The sequence below is a fragment of the Varanus komodoensis genome, unplaced genomic scaffold (genome assembly GCF_004798865.1).
Source record: "Varanus komodoensis strain SLA01 unplaced genomic scaffold, ASM479886v1 scaffold135, whole genome shotgun sequence".
In the NCBI taxonomy this organism is placed as follows: domain Eukaryota; kingdom Metazoa; phylum Chordata; class Lepidosauria; order Squamata; family Varanidae; genus Varanus; species Varanus komodoensis.
The window spans coordinates 244,564-260,331 of record NW_025335391.1 but is presented as its reverse complement, the minus strand read 5'-3'; the positions used below and the strand labels follow the sequence as shown (position 1 = coordinate 260,331).

At 54.2% G+C, this 15,768-nt stretch overlaps 1 protein-coding gene across 2 annotated transcripts in view; it reads left to right on the top strand.

The window, feature by feature from the left end:
* The window catches only part of INTS3 (integrator complex subunit 3), a 68,654-nt gene extending 58,819 nt beyond the window's left edge, over nucleotides 1–9,835 (top strand). For both annotated transcript variants that reach the window (XM_044422785.1, XM_044422787.1), the window contains exons 26-30: nucleotides 1,490–1,657; nucleotides 5,341–5,441; nucleotides 6,724–6,796; nucleotides 7,265–7,421; nucleotides 8,631–9,835. In XM_044422785.1, coding sequence (XP_044278720.1) covers nucleotides 1,490–1,657; nucleotides 5,341–5,441; nucleotides 6,724–6,796; nucleotides 7,265–7,421; nucleotides 8,631–8,708 — 577 coding nt within the window. In that variant the 3' untranslated portion in view covers nucleotides 8,709–9,835. The remainder of the gene's footprint in view (nucleotides 1–1,489; nucleotides 1,658–5,340; nucleotides 5,442–6,723; nucleotides 6,797–7,264; nucleotides 7,422–8,630) is intronic.
* The last annotated feature ends 5,933 nt before the right edge of the window (nucleotides 9,836–15,768 follow it).

Sequence of the window (15,768 nt, the reverse complement as noted above, 5' to 3'; positions counted from 1 at the left end):
ATTGTTTTAAGTGATTGTGTACCAGCTCAGCGGCTTTTTGACATATAAGGCAGTATATCAGCATGAATAACGTCTCTGTCAGGAACACCCGAGGGCAGATCGTTAGGCGCTCACGGGCCTCAAACCCATGTTTGCTGGTTGGCAACATCGCCAAATTAGGACTGGTGCTGTTCACCGATGAATCGCTGACATTAATAGAACGTTGGGCTTGGGGGGGGGCCTCGGGGTTTGTGGGGTCCAGCTCACTGCTTAACGCAGAGCAGTGCTGACATTCTCGGCCGATGGCTGCCCGTTCCCCCTTGCAATAGGCCCAGGAGAAAGGGGATCCCACTGATTCATGAGGCTGGTGTTTCATCTTCGGGGAGTTTAGCCTAATGTTTAGTCAAAATCTGCCTGCCTGCCTGCCGCCTTCCGTCCGTCCGTCCGTCCTCCCTCTCTTCCTCTCCAAGGTTTAAAGCTTGCTTTGTATTCTAGTACAGCGACTTCAGAGTGGCGAACCAGAAAAGGGCAAAGCAGATACAATCATAAAACAGTATGTTAAAAATAAAACCACTGTAAGCATGGCTAGCACAGCTCCCTGAAATAAAAAGGTTTTCAGGAGCATCGTGTTGGTCCCTGCCGTACCTCCAGGGGCAGGGAGTTCCACAGGAATGGAGCCACCGGGCTGAAGGAGTCTTCTCCCAGCCGACTCCAGTCAGGCCACTGGCCCCTGTGGAATCTCCAGGGTCATGTTACTTGACGACTGCCGTGACTGGGCAGGTTGTTAAGGAAGGAGACCCCGTTCCCAAGATCTCTTCGCTTCCCCCCTTTCCATCTGGTTGTGCTCCCTGGCGGCAGAGAGCCAGTCCATGGCGTCTTCCAGTCACAGCCTCTCGAATCTCTGAGTCCTCCCATAGCCCCCCTCAGTTTCCTCTTCTTCAAGCTAAAACACGACGGTATTTGCCGTTTGACGCTTCTAAAGGGCACCGGGTTGGGGAAGGCTTCTTGTGACCTCAGACTGCTCCCCCGTTCCCTGGTCACACCTTCCTTCCCCCAGTCCCTGGTCATTCAGTGGCTTCCCCACCTTTATGCCGTTAAATGGTGGAAATGTTTTTTGTTACAGCCTCCTTAGTTGCAGGAAGAGCTTATACTGTAAAATATGCTGGGGTTTTTTTTGTTTATTTTTGTATTTTTGGGCTATCCCTCTGGCTTTTGGCTGCCTCCCTGGCCTGGGGCTGGAAGGCACTCCCCAAGAGCTTCTTCAAAATAGAATTCAGCCACCGAGCTGGAAGAGGGTGCCCACCCCTGATTTATGCCGATGGAATTGATCAAAACTTATCGGATCAATCAAGATTTCTTTCATCAGGTGGGGCTAGCTCATAAAACTGTCAGGCACACGCCATTGAAAAAACAAAACTGCGTGCCCGTTATTAAAACGAGCCAAGATCCCGGGGACTTGGCGACGCCTGTTGCCACACACTTGGGTAAAGCGCCCTGCGTTGCTCCCTAGGCCAAGCGAAGAGATGGTCAAGATGGTCCTGAGCCGGCCCTGCCACCCTGACGACCAGTTCACCACCAGCATCCTCCGGCACTGGTGCATCAAGCACGACGACCCCTTGGCCGAGCACATCAAGTCCCTCCTCATCAAGAACAACAGCCTGCCCCGGAAGCGCCAAAGGTGGGAGCACGCGGGAAGGCGGGAGGGGCAGCGGGAGGGAGGGAGGAGGGTGCAGTGGGAGCCAGAGTGCTTAGCCAACCTCCCTGGCATCCCGTCACTGTGCATGCCATCCGTTGGGTGGTCCAGGCCATTGTTAAAATGTCGCCTGGACCATACCATTCTGCCAGCACCACTTGTATGTGTTATTGGGGTCTTAGAATGAGACTTAGAGGCCTTCTGGTCCCTCCCCTGCAAAATGCATAAAAATGGAGCAGCAGGTTTCTAGTCCTCATTATGGTGAGGAGAACCATGCAGGTTCTTCTGTGCTAAAAGCAAGAGAAGGGGTCTGGAGAACTGCTATGGATACCCTCCCATGTACACCCAATACCCACTCAGCCCTGCATGCTAAGAAAGGGCAATGTAAAAATGAGAACCAGGAAAATCAACAAATGCCTCTGATGATTAAGCTTGTAAACCTGGGTGTCGTTCTGAAGATAAATCAGACCTCAGTTCATGCATGCCACAGACACAAGCGATAAAGCTTTTTGTGGGCCTGTACCACTTCAGAGGGGACTGCAGGTGGTGCAGCGGTTTAAACCGCTGTGCTGCTGGACTGGTTGATCGAAAGGTCGCCGGTTTGAATCTGCCCAATGAGTTCCTGCTCCATCCCAGCTCCTGCCAACCTTGCAGTTTGAAGGCATGCAAATGCAAGTAGATAAAAAGGTGCCACTTCGGTGGGCAGGTAACAGCGTTCCACGCACCTTGGTGTTTAGTCATGCTGGCCACATGACCACAGAGACTGTGTGCGGACAAACGCTGGCTCCCTCGGCCAAGAGGGAGCACCGCCCCCTGGAGTCAGGCATGACTGGACGTAACGTCAAGGGGAAACCTTTACCTTTACCTTTTTTACCACTTCAAAGGGATTGCTTGAATTGTCCGCTGTTTTCTTTAATGCTCCCAGCACATAGAAAGGTGCCCTCTCAGCAGCCAAGGTGCTGGTCTTCTCCCTGGCATGTTTGTTTCCTTTTCGCCGTACTTGGGGCATAGGTGCTCACCTGCTAGGTGCCGGCTCTGACCCTGGGAAAGTTCTTCAGGTGGTGCGTTCTCCCCAGGTAGCACCAAAACATAAAAACACGTGGACTGCAGCCTGAACCAGACCCAGGCCTTCCACAGTCAGGAGCTTGAAGCAGGCTTGCGATCATCACAGAGCATCCCAGAACCTACCCCAATCCTAAAATGTGTTTAGATAGGCACAGCTGCCAGCTTTCCTATGGAGCCCTCCCTCCCCTCCCCACGGGGACAACTCTGTCCCCTTCCCAGAGCATTTGGTCTGCAGCGCAGTCGCCTCCCCCTGTTCCCGCCGGGCTCAGTCACGGAATGGTCCAGGTTGTTAAAATAAAAGCTGCCTTTTCTGCTCCTCCTCACTGGATCCTCTTCCACAGCCTTTGCTGCACATACATGGTTTAAACGCAGGGCACGTTATCTGAGTTTTCCCCGGGGGCCCAGCCAGTGAGTCACAGGTAGGCCAGTAAGGCCAGGTAGAGCCGAACGAGCCAGGCTGGAGTGGGGAACAGCCTGGCTGAGCCTGCATGAGTTGAAGGGGGGTTCATGAGGCCACCACCTGCTTGCTCGGAGTGGTCCTGTGGCAGTGGTGGGGAGGGGGAAGCGTTGGGTGAGGGGGCTCCCTCACCTCCACGGTTGCCAGTGGCCACTTGCCACCTGGAGCCTTGAGCCAAACAGCTCCGTCCCCTCCCCAGCGCCGCTCGTCTCCTTGCGCTAAATCTAACAGGTGCTGTCTGTGCAAAACCAGCTGTGCCGAACCCTTAAGACACATTCTGAAGATCTGCTTCCGACAGAAGTAACCCCTCCCCTCAAAATAAAAACCCCGCAAGAACAACAAGCCACCCCAGAGAACGCAAACCCACACACAGTAAGTGTGGACATCGAGAGAGGCTGCAGCATTTGAAGCCTTCAGTGCAGCCTTTGCCAGCCTGGTGCCCCTCGGGCGGGTTGGGCTGAAGTTCCACCTGCGCCCCGGCCAGCTGTGGGACCTGCAGTTCCACACACCTGTGGAGCACCAGCTGGGAGAAGGCTGCTTCCGAGGGTCGGGAGGAAGGGCAGTGCAGGGGAACAGACTAAACTGGAATGAAGGGAGGCTGGGGTCGGAAAGGCAGCGCCACAAGGTCTGTGTGTGTGTGTGTTGCGATGAACAAAGCACCAGTCAGGCGAAATTCTCAGAAGGCCCCTGTTGAGAAGCTGCGTGATGCCCCCTTCAGCCGACTAACCTTTCGATCCAGCAGGCTGCTTGCCTTGGAACCGTTTATCTGGTGGGTCTGTGTGTGTGTGTGCACGCACACACACCCCCCTTTGGGAGGAATTAAATCTCTGACACAGGATGGGATTCAGTCCCACTCCAGCCGAGGATTGCGGGAGCCACACAGAGCCGGGTGGATTCGCTGGGCGAGGAAGACACCTAGTGGCAGCCCAGTCCTCCCCACCAGTGCCCGAGTGCCAGCGAGGCGGCTGGATCAGTGCTGTTTGAAAAGCAGGCGTGCGCAAAACACCGAGATGGGCCTCTCAGGAAAAAGCCAAGCCCCACCCTGGTGCCCACCTGATGCGTTGGGCTGTGAGGCAGCCAGGCTGGCAGAACACCCACCCACATACCCATCTGGTGCACAGGGTCACAAACGCCCTTGTCGCATTGGGCCTGTCACCAAATAGGCCATAATAATTAAGATGGTTGCCAGAGATACGGTTTCCCAATTGCCTTTAGCACAGCGCTTCCCAAGTGTAGTCAGAGCGCAGCCTCACGAAATCTAATCAGGAGGAAATGCTGCTCGTGAGCACCTCCTCCACACCACGGGCTCTGGGCCACTCCTCCCTTCGCTGCTGTTCGGGGTCCCTGATGTTGCTGTCCTTTTGACAGTGACATCTACCTGAAATCACACCTGACCGGATCCACGTACACGATTTGGCGACTGTTTCCTGGGGGAAGCATCAGTCCAGACTCCAAAAGCCTAGGGAGATGTGTGGATTTGGCTAAGAGCTGGTCCTTACACTGCCAGACTGTGAGTTGTTGGCAGAGTCAGTCGCTCCTGTGTACAATCCCATGGAATTCGGTCCTCGGCCTGGAATTCGGTCCTCTGTGTTGAAGAGTGTTGTTTGTTCCCATCCTGGGCTCCTTTTTCGGGGTGTGTGGACATGCCCCACCACCTGCACCCTCCAAGCCGCATCGAAGAACTTCGCTTGTCCCCAGAACGAACCCCGACTGTTAAGCCCAACCTGGCGTGTGCTGCCCAGGCACGGTTTGATCTGTGTGTTGTACTCCTGCTTTGCATTGTGTTATATCACATGTGTGTTCCTGCCCTGGGACTCTTTGTCAGCGGCCACAGGTGGGGTGGTGGGGCAGAAAGAGAGGCAGCCTCATTTGGGAGGTGCCCTGTCTCTGCTGGTTTTGCTTTGACCCTCTTGTTAATCTGCAGCCCTCAGCTGCATGCGAGGAGCGATTATTGATCGTGATCAGTAATCACGATAAAACATTGTCTCATCTCTGCCCCTAGTCCTTTCTGCTGCGCCCGCATAACTTGCTCCGGAATCCAAGCCCGGCCTTTGAGCATTGTATTCCGTATGGGATCTTTAAACATCTGCACAGCCCTTCAAGTAATGGCCCCTGTGTGCTTTCTCTCCCCTCCGCCTGCTTTCAGCCTGCGCAGTTCCAGCAGCAAACTTGCCCAGCTGACCTTGGAGCAGATCCTGGAACACCTGGATAACCTGCGCCTGAACCTCACCAACACCAAACAGAACTGTATGTATCCCCCAACTCCGCCCTGTATACTTCTCCGTGTGCTCCTGTGCGGCTCGGTGATTATAAGAACGAGACACTGCAGCGTTGGGCCCTCTCTCCACCTCACGCGATTTCACCAGCTCTGAGTGGTGTCAGCTTTCCCAGCCTTTGAGACTGGGGCGGTCACAGACTGAACCCAGGAAATTCCGTGAGCGTTGCATTGCCTGCTTTGTACCTGAAGTAGATCCAGTGCCCACCGCCTGTGAACAGGCCGCCTTCTCTTGGGTCGGATCCTAGCCCAGGACGCACGACTGTTGCAACCTCAGGGACCACAGCGGGTGCAAGTTCAACTTTCTGTCTCTTTGCACAGGCCAGGCCTAGAGTTTGGTGTTTCGAGTCCCTGATCTAGTGACAGGAATGCAGACTGACCTGTTTTTTCAAGCATCAGTGTTTTGTCTGGCAGGTTGTCTTAGTGTGTGGCTGGTGGGGATGCAGGGAGTAACTGGTTCTCCTCTGCCCCCTGGACTGTTGTGTTGTGTTGTGTTTCTGTACTGCCAAATAGTTCTCTGGGCAGTTTGCAACAGTTTGCAAGACAGGCAATACAATAAGGCGCCCTAAGGATTTTCCAGAAACATGGAAACAGAGCGAGTCAGAAGGGGCTCTTGGGCCATCTAGTCTGACCCCGGCTCCAGCTGGCTCCACTCACGACATGCCCACCATGTGCATGTCCAACCTGTCCTTGAACACCCTCACCAGTGGGGCCTCACCCACTTCCCGTGGAAGCCCATTCCTTACCTGTGGGATCCTGACTGTCGGGAAGTGCTTCCTGGCATCCAAATGGAACCCTGGTTCCTTGAGCTTTGCTCCATTGGGGTGCGTCCTGCCTTCCTCTGCAGGGGAGAACAGGTCTCTCCCCACCTCCGTGTGACATCCCCTCACATACCTGTATGTCGCCAACAGATCCCCTCTGAGTCTCCTCCAGGCTGAAGACAAACATTTATATACTATTTTAAAATAATACATGATAGAGCAGAGTTGTCAAACACCTGGGCTGGGCGTGGCTCTCAGCTCATTCCTTACCTGCGCATTCTTCCATTGTGCAGTGGTTGAGTCAACCATGGTGGAACAGCAATAGCCCTCTGGGTCTTGCCGGACTCCCCACTCACATAGTTGTGGACCGTGGCCCACGCCGGCCGGCTGTTTGGGGGACTGGAGCCCAGCACCATGGGCTGTGGGTGCCCCGTTGTTGGCCCGCGGTCGGCACTTCCCTCTCACAGCTGTGCCGCTCTTGCTTCCCTTGCAGTTTTCAGCCAAACCCCAATCCTTCAGGCTCTGCAGCATGTCCAGGCCAGCTGTGACGAAGCCCACAAGATGAAGTGAGTGCGGCCGCCTTCCTGCGCGTCTCTGGGTTGGGGCTGAGGGCTTTTCCGCCCTTGCAGGGCTGGGTGTAAAGGGGCAGGGGACACCGGGCGGGGGGGGGGGCAGCACCCTCTTGGCCAAGGAGTGGCCAAAGCAACAGGACAGCCACCCAAGCGGGGTGGTGTCACTGGGAGTCCTGCGTGGAGCACGAGGTCGCCCCCGACGGCCCTTTCCGACTCGGATATTCTTCAGTGATTCTGTGATGCTGAGACCCATGCCCTGTCCAAGACGGTTGCCACCAGCTCTGCAGCCACCGCTGCGTGAGCCGGAGCAAGGCCATGCGCTGTGCCCTCTCTCCTTTCGGAGTGGTGCGCGCTGGGCCCAGAGGCCGGTGAGAGGGCAGTGATGGCTGAGAAGGGCTGAGAAGGAGGAGAACAGCTGGAAAGGCCTCCAAGGAGCTCTGCTTTCACACACTTCTTCTCCAGGTTCAGCGACCTCTTCTCCCTGGCCGAGGAGTATGAAGACTCCTCTAGCAAGCCCCCCAAGAGCCGCCGGAAAGCCACCATCTCCAGCCCCCGCAGCCGCAAGAACGCAGCCCAGCCGGCCAACAACGAAGAGGAGTCCGCCTCCAGCAGTGCCTCGGTGAGTGGCGGGCTCCCCTGGGGCAAGTGTGAACAGTCGTCCGCCTGCCAAGAGGAACTGGCAGAGTTTCAGAGAGTCAGCATTATGCCTGGTCTCCTCGTTCGCCCTTGAGGTCTAGAACCTTGATCTTGGCAAAATTAGCGGAGGCACTTTCCTGATTTCCACGGGCTGTATACCTTAAGAGACAGCAGGCGCACATCACCCTAGGCTTAGGGGGGGGGGGTGAGAATGCCGTTCTCCAGAGGAATCGGCTCCGTGATAAAACCAGCACCCTGCAGCAGTGGGAGAGTCAGGCATGGGTCCAGGGGGAGCGCTCTGTTAGAGCCAGACGTAAGTTGCTGGCCTTCCTCTAAGCAGCTTGGTTTCTGTCCCCTCCGGGCTGCTTTTATTCTTGCATCCCCCAGGGTGGAATGGATTCAGCCAAAACGGTCCACAGTCATCCCCTAAGGTTTGGGAGTTGTACCCACTAAGCTCTCGCTGCCCCTGTACTGCCACCGCCTTCCCCCTTCTTACCTCCACTGACACACACATTCCGAATCGCAAAGGAGGCGCCGCCATTGGAAGCAGAGGTGCAAAACGTCATCCGCGGTGGCCAGATCCAGCACCTCGGGGCCTCAGTCTGAGTCTCGGGCGTTCCTCAGACAGCCGTGCCCCTTCCCACCTGTCTCGGGTGCCTCCCCTAAAGCCTTGTTACGGGCAGTAAGATCTTTAAGCTAAATGGCGCTGGCATTTGGGGGCCCTTCCCTTTTGCCCTTGGCTCCGTCCATCCCTGAAGTGCGGCCACCCGAGAGCCTTCTCCAAAAGGAGCGTAGCCCTTTTGCCCAGAGAGGTTCAGCGCCCCTTGTAAAACACGTTGTGTCCCTCCTGATGCCCTCTGGATGGGCTTCACTACAGCCCCCATAATCCCCAGTCCCATGGACATGTAAATTCCTGGAGGAGGGTCACTGGGACCAGAAAAGGGATGTGTGTCCTCAGAGGTCTTCTCTCATCTCATTTTCTTCCCCATGTCTTTCGTTCCATGCTTTGTAATTCTTTGGAGGGGGAAAGCTAGAGGTGTGGAGTCCCAGAACAAAACCTGCCAGTCAAAAAAGAGAGTTTCCTCTTCACTTCCACCCCCCCCCAATTTTCCACTTTGTCCCCAGGCTGGGGAAACGCCCATTGTCCCTCCCACCCACCCCCCCTGAATGTAAACATGTCTTTTGCTCTCAGGAGGAGGAAGACACCAAACCCAAACCCACGAAGCGGAAGCGGAAAGGTTCCTCAGCCGTTGGCTCGGACAGTGACTGAGGGGGGGGGTGCGGGGGCCCCAGCAGCACCGTGTGCCCCTCCTGGCACCGATGTGGCTTGTTGGTGGTGGCTCCTGGCGCACCCCACCTGACCAGTCCCAGAGCAATTGGCCAGACGTTATCGGCAGCAGGACAATGTTCTCGAGAGACGCGTTTCTGGGACCCAGTTGCTCGGACAGCCGCTTTCCAAAGCAGCAGCAGCAGCAGCAGCGCCACCTTTGCCTCCATGCCATGCCTGCCCCCAGCCTCTCCCCGCCCTCGTCGCTTCCCCCGGGAGGTGGGGGCGGGGGGAGGATTCCTCACCCCCCGCGGGGGCCCTCGGCAAACGCAGCTCAGCGCCGTCCGGGGGGCTGCCGTGAGAAGTGGCGTCGGGCGCTCGAGGGAGGCTGCCTTGGCTCCCCGTCTCCTTTCCTGACTGTAAATAAACCGTGTCCACTCGGCATGCTGTTCCATCAGTGCTTCTGGCAAGGGTGGCCTCGGAGCAGAGCTGGTGTGTGTGTCGGGGAGAGTGAACTGTGGGTGGGGGCTCACCTCGGGGGGTTGGGGTTCCCCTGCCAGGCCCCTCTCTTCCTGGCGTTCCAGTCGCTCTCTGCAGCACGCAATAACCATTTCCGGGCCTTTCCTGTTCCCCCCACTGCCCTCTTCCCACAAAAAGGGTGACGATCCTCGCCGGTTTTTCCCTTCCTGCAGAGAGCATTCCATTTCTGAGCTTCGGACACGCCTGCCCGCCCCACACCCACCGTAGGGGCCGGGGCAGGGGGCCTCAGCTTTCTGAGGGACTCTTTGCCCCCTCCGTGTACAGCCATGGCCGGAAAGGTTGGCCCCCCCGTCCTGAGCCCTGCCTAAAACAACCCAGCCATGCAAACACCAACCGGGCTCTTGGCCCCAGCCACCCACAAACCCTCCTCCCAGCTGGCTTTGCAGAGCAGCAGCCCCGCTTCCCACACCCCTGCTTGGAGGAGCTCACCTGGGGCTTGTGAGGAGAACAACCAAGACAGCATCAGACGAGAAAAATGCAGATGGTAGTTATATTTTTAATTCCCCATCTACCCCCTGAGAGATTATCATTTTTAAGTGGTTTTTAAAAGACACAATAAAAAACTGGCGACATGTTTTTGTACAAGTCAACTGGTTTCTTTCGTGTTTGTGTGTGTGAGGCCTGGGCTGTGGGGAGAGGAGATGAAGGGGGGGGGGCTTTTGTTTTTAGGCTCAAAAAAAAAAAACCCCCCCCCCCCCAAAAAAATCCTAGCTTGGTTTCCATTTCTTTCTCAAACATCGGGCATTCTCAAGATAATGTTGTTTGCTTCTGCAGTGTCCTGTATAACACCCCACAGGTCTTCAAACGGTGCGCAGCCATCCTTTGTGGAGGGAGAAAAGAGAAGGAAAGCGAAAGCCAGACAGACAGTGAGAGAAGGAGAGAGAAGGGCAGATTTAGAAAGAGATCAAGGTAAAAATAATGTCAGAGAAATAAAATCACAGCGGGTCACTCGTTCTGGGTGTGGGGACTTTCACTTAATAGAATGTTACTGTGGTGTTCACAACAGGTGTAGCGACGATTGTGCGTGCGTGTGCACAGTGGTGTAGCGGAGTCGGCTCCCCGGGGCACAGCAGGGGCACTTTCTGAGCCACAAGGACACCGGTGTTATATGTCCCTCACCGCACTTCTCCTTTCTCCCACCCACCGTAGCAGCAGCTCTCCCCGGCCCTGGAGGGAAACACCCCCATTACATTGGCAAATGCTGTGAATTACCGGGCAGGAGCAGTCCAGCACACCTGGAAGGCAGCCACCTCGGGAAGGATGCCCTGAGCAATAGCACCCATCTCCCTAGCCAGGTGAAATGAGCCAGACAGAGAAGCAGAGGGGGGGGGGGAGCCAGAGGCAGCTCCAGGGCTTCTCAGGATCACCCGCTCACAGGCCCAAGGGGATGGGGAAAAGCAGGGAGAGGGTGCTCCCTGCTGAACTGGCCTGAAACAGACCTGGAGGTGGCCCCTCTCGTGCATTTGTAACTTCCTGAACGTGAGCTGCATACTTTTCCTTCTTATATGTAGTTGCTGCAACTCTTGTAGGTTTCCCCTCTTTTCCACGGAAGCCTAACCCTATGGCCCACCCAGATGCTTTACTGAAAAGGACAAGAGTGCAAGAAGAGAAAATGTGAAGGGATTTCAGTCTAGAAATCCCAGTGAAGGAAATCGAATTAGAACCTAATGTTGCTTCACTCCGGCCACGAGAGCTTCTGTGTGTCCCCCCACACCCGGTTAAGGGCGCTCCCTGCCTGTTTATTTCCCATATGGTCCTGCGGGGGAAAGTCTGAATCTTGGTTCAAACTTCTTCCTAGAACTGCATTAAATAGATTCAGGAGAGGACAACATGAAGTTCTTCACCCAAGATGGAATCCAGCTTATGGCATTCACTTCAGCCAGGTACCCTGAGCATTGTTTGGAGACATAAAAAGGGCATGTGTGTCTGTCCAGAGCGCCGAGACCTTGAATTCCGGGTACCAGAATTTGGCATACCTATTATGGAAAACCTAGCAGAGTGCACGCCAGGGTTATTTCCCATTTAAAACACATTATTTTTAAGTCATTTAAATGTGCCTTCGCACCGCTTTGCATCCTGGGGGAAGGCTTCACAGTCACCAAATTAAGGGCCATTCCAGCTCAGCAGAAATCTGATCTCCTAAGTAAGATGCAGCTATGATGCTTCTCATAGAAGGAACTTGAAAGCGGGATTAGACAAATTAGCAGAGGAGGAGGAGGGAGAGATCTCATAAGGGCAATGAATTATAATGTCTGAATGAAACTATTATGTGCAGAAGTCTTGGCTTGTAGGTTTCCCTCCCTTGGAAGTTCCCAGGAGATCTGGTTGGGTGCCATGTGGAAACTGGCATTTATTCTTCATGGCTCTTCTGAGGGCGAAATAGAGGAAGGGTGTTTCACCTGCTGGTCCATTTGGCTTTAGCACATGGAATGGGAGGGTAAATGTTCATGGTTTTTTTCCCCGGGAAGCAAAATCTCGGGCCAGCTTTGCCCAGCGGGAAATCCAAGGGTCCGCTCGGCATCATAGCTTTCCAAAACCCCAGCGGACTTTCTCTGGTCCTCTAAATTTTCCAGAACCAGGGCATACGAGGGAGACCTCCGTCAAGGCCCATGTCCAAAAAAAGGACCACCATCCCAAGATCTGCTCTTCCTGCTCTTTATCCCACTTCTGTACCTAGAAGGGTTGTTTTTCCCCTTTGGTTTGAAACTCAGACTTTGCAGTGGAGGGAAATGTTGGTGGAAGGTGCTTTCTGAGCCTTGCGATCTTCAGACAAGCGCCAACTTGTTCCGGATCCATTTGTGCAGTCTTGGCAAACTTTTCTGCTCTCCCAGAGGGAGAAATGTTCCAGAGCCACCTAACTGAGTAAATGAAGAAAGCTAGGAAAAATGCGGAGATTTCTTGTGGTTCCTGCTTCCTTTCCCAGACATCTGTAAGTCATAGGGACAGAGAGAGCTGCCCAGAGGCAGGAGTACAAAAACCGAGGGAGGTGAAGTAGGGGAAAGGTTAGGGGTGGTTTGGGCTGCCGGAATGTGGGCAGGAGCCAGGCTGCATCTTTGGAAAGCTAAGACATTTTGTGCAAGAAGCTGTGCATGATTAGAGGCCATGCTTGCAGTAGCAGCTGAAATGGCGCGAAAAGTCTGTTGATTAACATTCCCTGTATCCACCGAAGTTGCGCACTCTGGGAATTAACATGCTGGCAGGCAGAGGGGTGTTTTGGTTCTGCACAGTTCTTGCAAATGATAATTATTTCATCGCTCTCCTGCCTTTTGTTGAAGAAGTGGCTATCCGTACAATCTGGATTAAGGGCAATCTTACAATCTGGATTACATTTTATTGAAATGTAACAGAAAAACACAACAGTACAGTACGTGGCACTGACTGGTTTTTGTAAACCCACTCCAGTGGCAGGGTGGTTTGTATGCCAAAGACCTGCCTGAATAGAAGGAAAGGGTTTAAAACTCTTCCTGGGATAATGAGCGCATTGAAGGGTTTTTGAAAAATAAAGAACAAGAGCAGGACGGCTTTGAATTGGGGCCCTCAAGAGCAGGACTCCGGATCTACTCCCCCCGCCCCGATCCAAGTGATTTATTTTAGAGGAGATGTTCCCATTGGTGTGTGTCCACAGCAGAAGCACCGTGCAAAGAGTTGGGGAGCACAGAGGTAGACGCACCCGTCCTCCGAAATAACTGGTGCCAAAGCGGTTTACTTTAGCAATTGTCTGTGTGGCCCTGTAAGTCATGTGAGTGATCAAATTCAGCCCCTTGATTAAATTGCAACTTATCTCCCCAGTCCACGCACCCATCCCCTAGTGAGTCAGGCCAGGGGTTTATCGAAACCTCCTGCAGCTGTCTTTAGGGCAAAGGTGAGGCACGGAGGGTCCTCCAGCGAGGCTGGGTGATGGCTGGATTGGTCCTTGACGGGCTGGGCTGCTTGCAGCTGACTTCTAAAGCTTTCCCCCGCAACCAGCACCTCCAGAGTGCACCAGACTGGGAAGGCAGTCCCAGGTGCAACCTGCTTCTCCTTGCTTGAGGGGTGGCCCTGCAGATCGCACAGGCAAAACCTCAGAGCCAGCGGGGTGGTGGGGGTGGTGACTGGGGACCCAGGAGGTCCAGGTTCTGGTCCCCACTTAGCCATGTAACTCACTGGGCGGCTCTGGGCCAGTCGCAGGTGCTCAGCCTAACCTACCTCGCAGGGTGGTTGTTGTGAGGATAAAAATGGAATTTTGTTAGTTGTCTTGGGCATTCCTCAAGAGGGGCAAAGGTAGGCTATAAATGTAATATCAATATATGAAGCTGATTGGAGTTTCAGAGGAGACAAAGGGAAAGACTTCCTGTACCCATTGAGAGTACAAGCTATAGAACCCCTTTCCACAAGTTGTAGCCACGGCCACCGATTTGGGGTGGCTTTAAAAAGGCTGGACAAATTTCGGGAGGAGGAGGTTATTGGATAGGAGCTGACCTTGCGTTCCTGTCCGCTTGTGGCTTTCTGTGGGCATCTGGTGGCCACTGGGCTAGAAGGTGGGTGGACCCTTGTTCGGTCCAGCAGGGCGCTTCTGACATGCATATATCCTAGTGCGGGCAGGGCTTCTTGGCTTTAACAGAGGGTATTGCCCCCCAGTGCTCTCTCTCAAAGGCACTTTTTATTAAGGTTTCCTGAGATGTTGACGTCTTGGAAGGACTGAGCTGTTGAGAAGAAGAGAGGTCTTGGTTTGAAGCTTGCCGCCGCGGCCTGGGCTGGCCACTCTCTCAGCATCTCCTTCCTGCTGTGACAGGATGGGATAATAGTTCTGCAGTAGGTTTTAATCTTACAAGAATATACAAAAGAACGAAATTGTGTGTGTACGACTAACTGTGAAGTAATAGGATTTCCCTCTGCTGCTGCTGTAATGCAGACTGCCTTTAACTGTGATAGGTCTGAGAGCATTGCCAAAAAATGCTGTTCGTTTCGAGACCCCAAGATGGAGGACAGCATGACTGAAAGCAGACTGGCTCATTAATGAGGTGGCCAGCCCCCTTGCCTGCTACTTCTGTTACTGCCTTTCTTCTACTTCTGCAGCCAGAGTTGTTGTACAAAACAACGCACCACCCACCCCGAAGCTGTTTCTTCGCTTTGCCTGCAGGGCCCAGTTCCCAGAAATCCAAAGCACCAGCTTCCAACAAGCACTCTGAAAAGTCCCCACTCCCGGCTGTATGAGAACTATTTTTACTTCCTTCGCTTGTGACAATAGAGGGCAGGGATTTCTGCCAGCCCAAGGGCCAAACTGGAGATTGTATGTTCGGGATGATGGGTAGGGAGGAAGGCAAGGTGTGAGGCCAAATCCTGCCTTCTGACATACCTGGGAAGGTACCTCCCCTCGATTTGGAAAGGTGCAGCACCCCTGCTGTAGACAATACAGAGCTGAGATAGATCCGTGTTCTCCCTTGATGTAGAACAGCTTTCCATGCTCCTGCTTTTTATCAGGCCTTATCTTGGGGACAAAATTCTTGCTTGGTTTTCAACAGAAAGGGCCATAGCTCGGTGCTGCATGTTCAGTGCGCACAGAGGTCCTCCGTTCCGTCCCTGGCATCTCCAGGTAGAGCTCTCTGTCCTGAACCTGTGGAGAGACCATTTTGCACTGCACAGGCCAGGGGATCGACTTAGCATAACGCTTTACTCCTGAAGCTTTAAACTGTGGGAGTGGGCGGGCAGTAGATTTCCAAATGTTTTGGATGAACTCCCAAGCATGGCTGACTTTTGGCCAGGTTGGCAGGGGCTTCTGTTGAGGCCCGAAACGAGAAGCAAGTTCCAGCTTTCTGCCCATTCTTACTTCACAGGTAGAGGTCAGATCCACTGTAATTTGTGTGGAAGGTCTAGAAAGATGGGGACTCCAGGCCTGCAATCCCTTCAGCTCTAGCCAGCATCGCCAGTGCTGAGGAAAGATGGGAGCTACACATCCAGACGTTAGAGTGAAAAAGTTTTAAGAATACAAGAAGAGTCCTGCTAGATGAAACCAGTCAGACGCTTAAAAAGCAGAAACCAACCCTCAAAGGCATGGTGAGAAGCTGGCACGTCTCTCCTTTTGCTTTCTCTCCTGCCTCTGGTATCTTCAGCTAGACTGCCCTGGGATACAGAGGTTCTATTTAGTGATCTTGCCTACAGAGAGCTGTCAGCAAGCCCTTCCACCTCCACTCTCCCCTTCTGCCATTTATTGTCCCCGTGCAAAGAATCGCCTTGAATCGATCGGTCCATCATCTAGTGGGTGTGACCGTGTTTTCTGCCAAACTAGGGCAATCCTCTCTCACCAACTGTGTCTTCCCCCTGTTTGGGACAACTACTCCCATTAGCTCCTCCGCACAGCGCAGCTAGAGGTGGGTGCTTGGGGAGGGGCGCATCCCAGGGCCCCCTCCCCAGCCAGGAAGCGCGACGGGCACCTTTGAGCCAGCCGCGCACTCTCGGCCTAACCTTCCTCACAGGGTGGTTGTGAGACCCCGCCTGCCTCTCCCTGGGGAAACGGGGCGAAGCGACGAGTGGGCTTGGGGGGGGG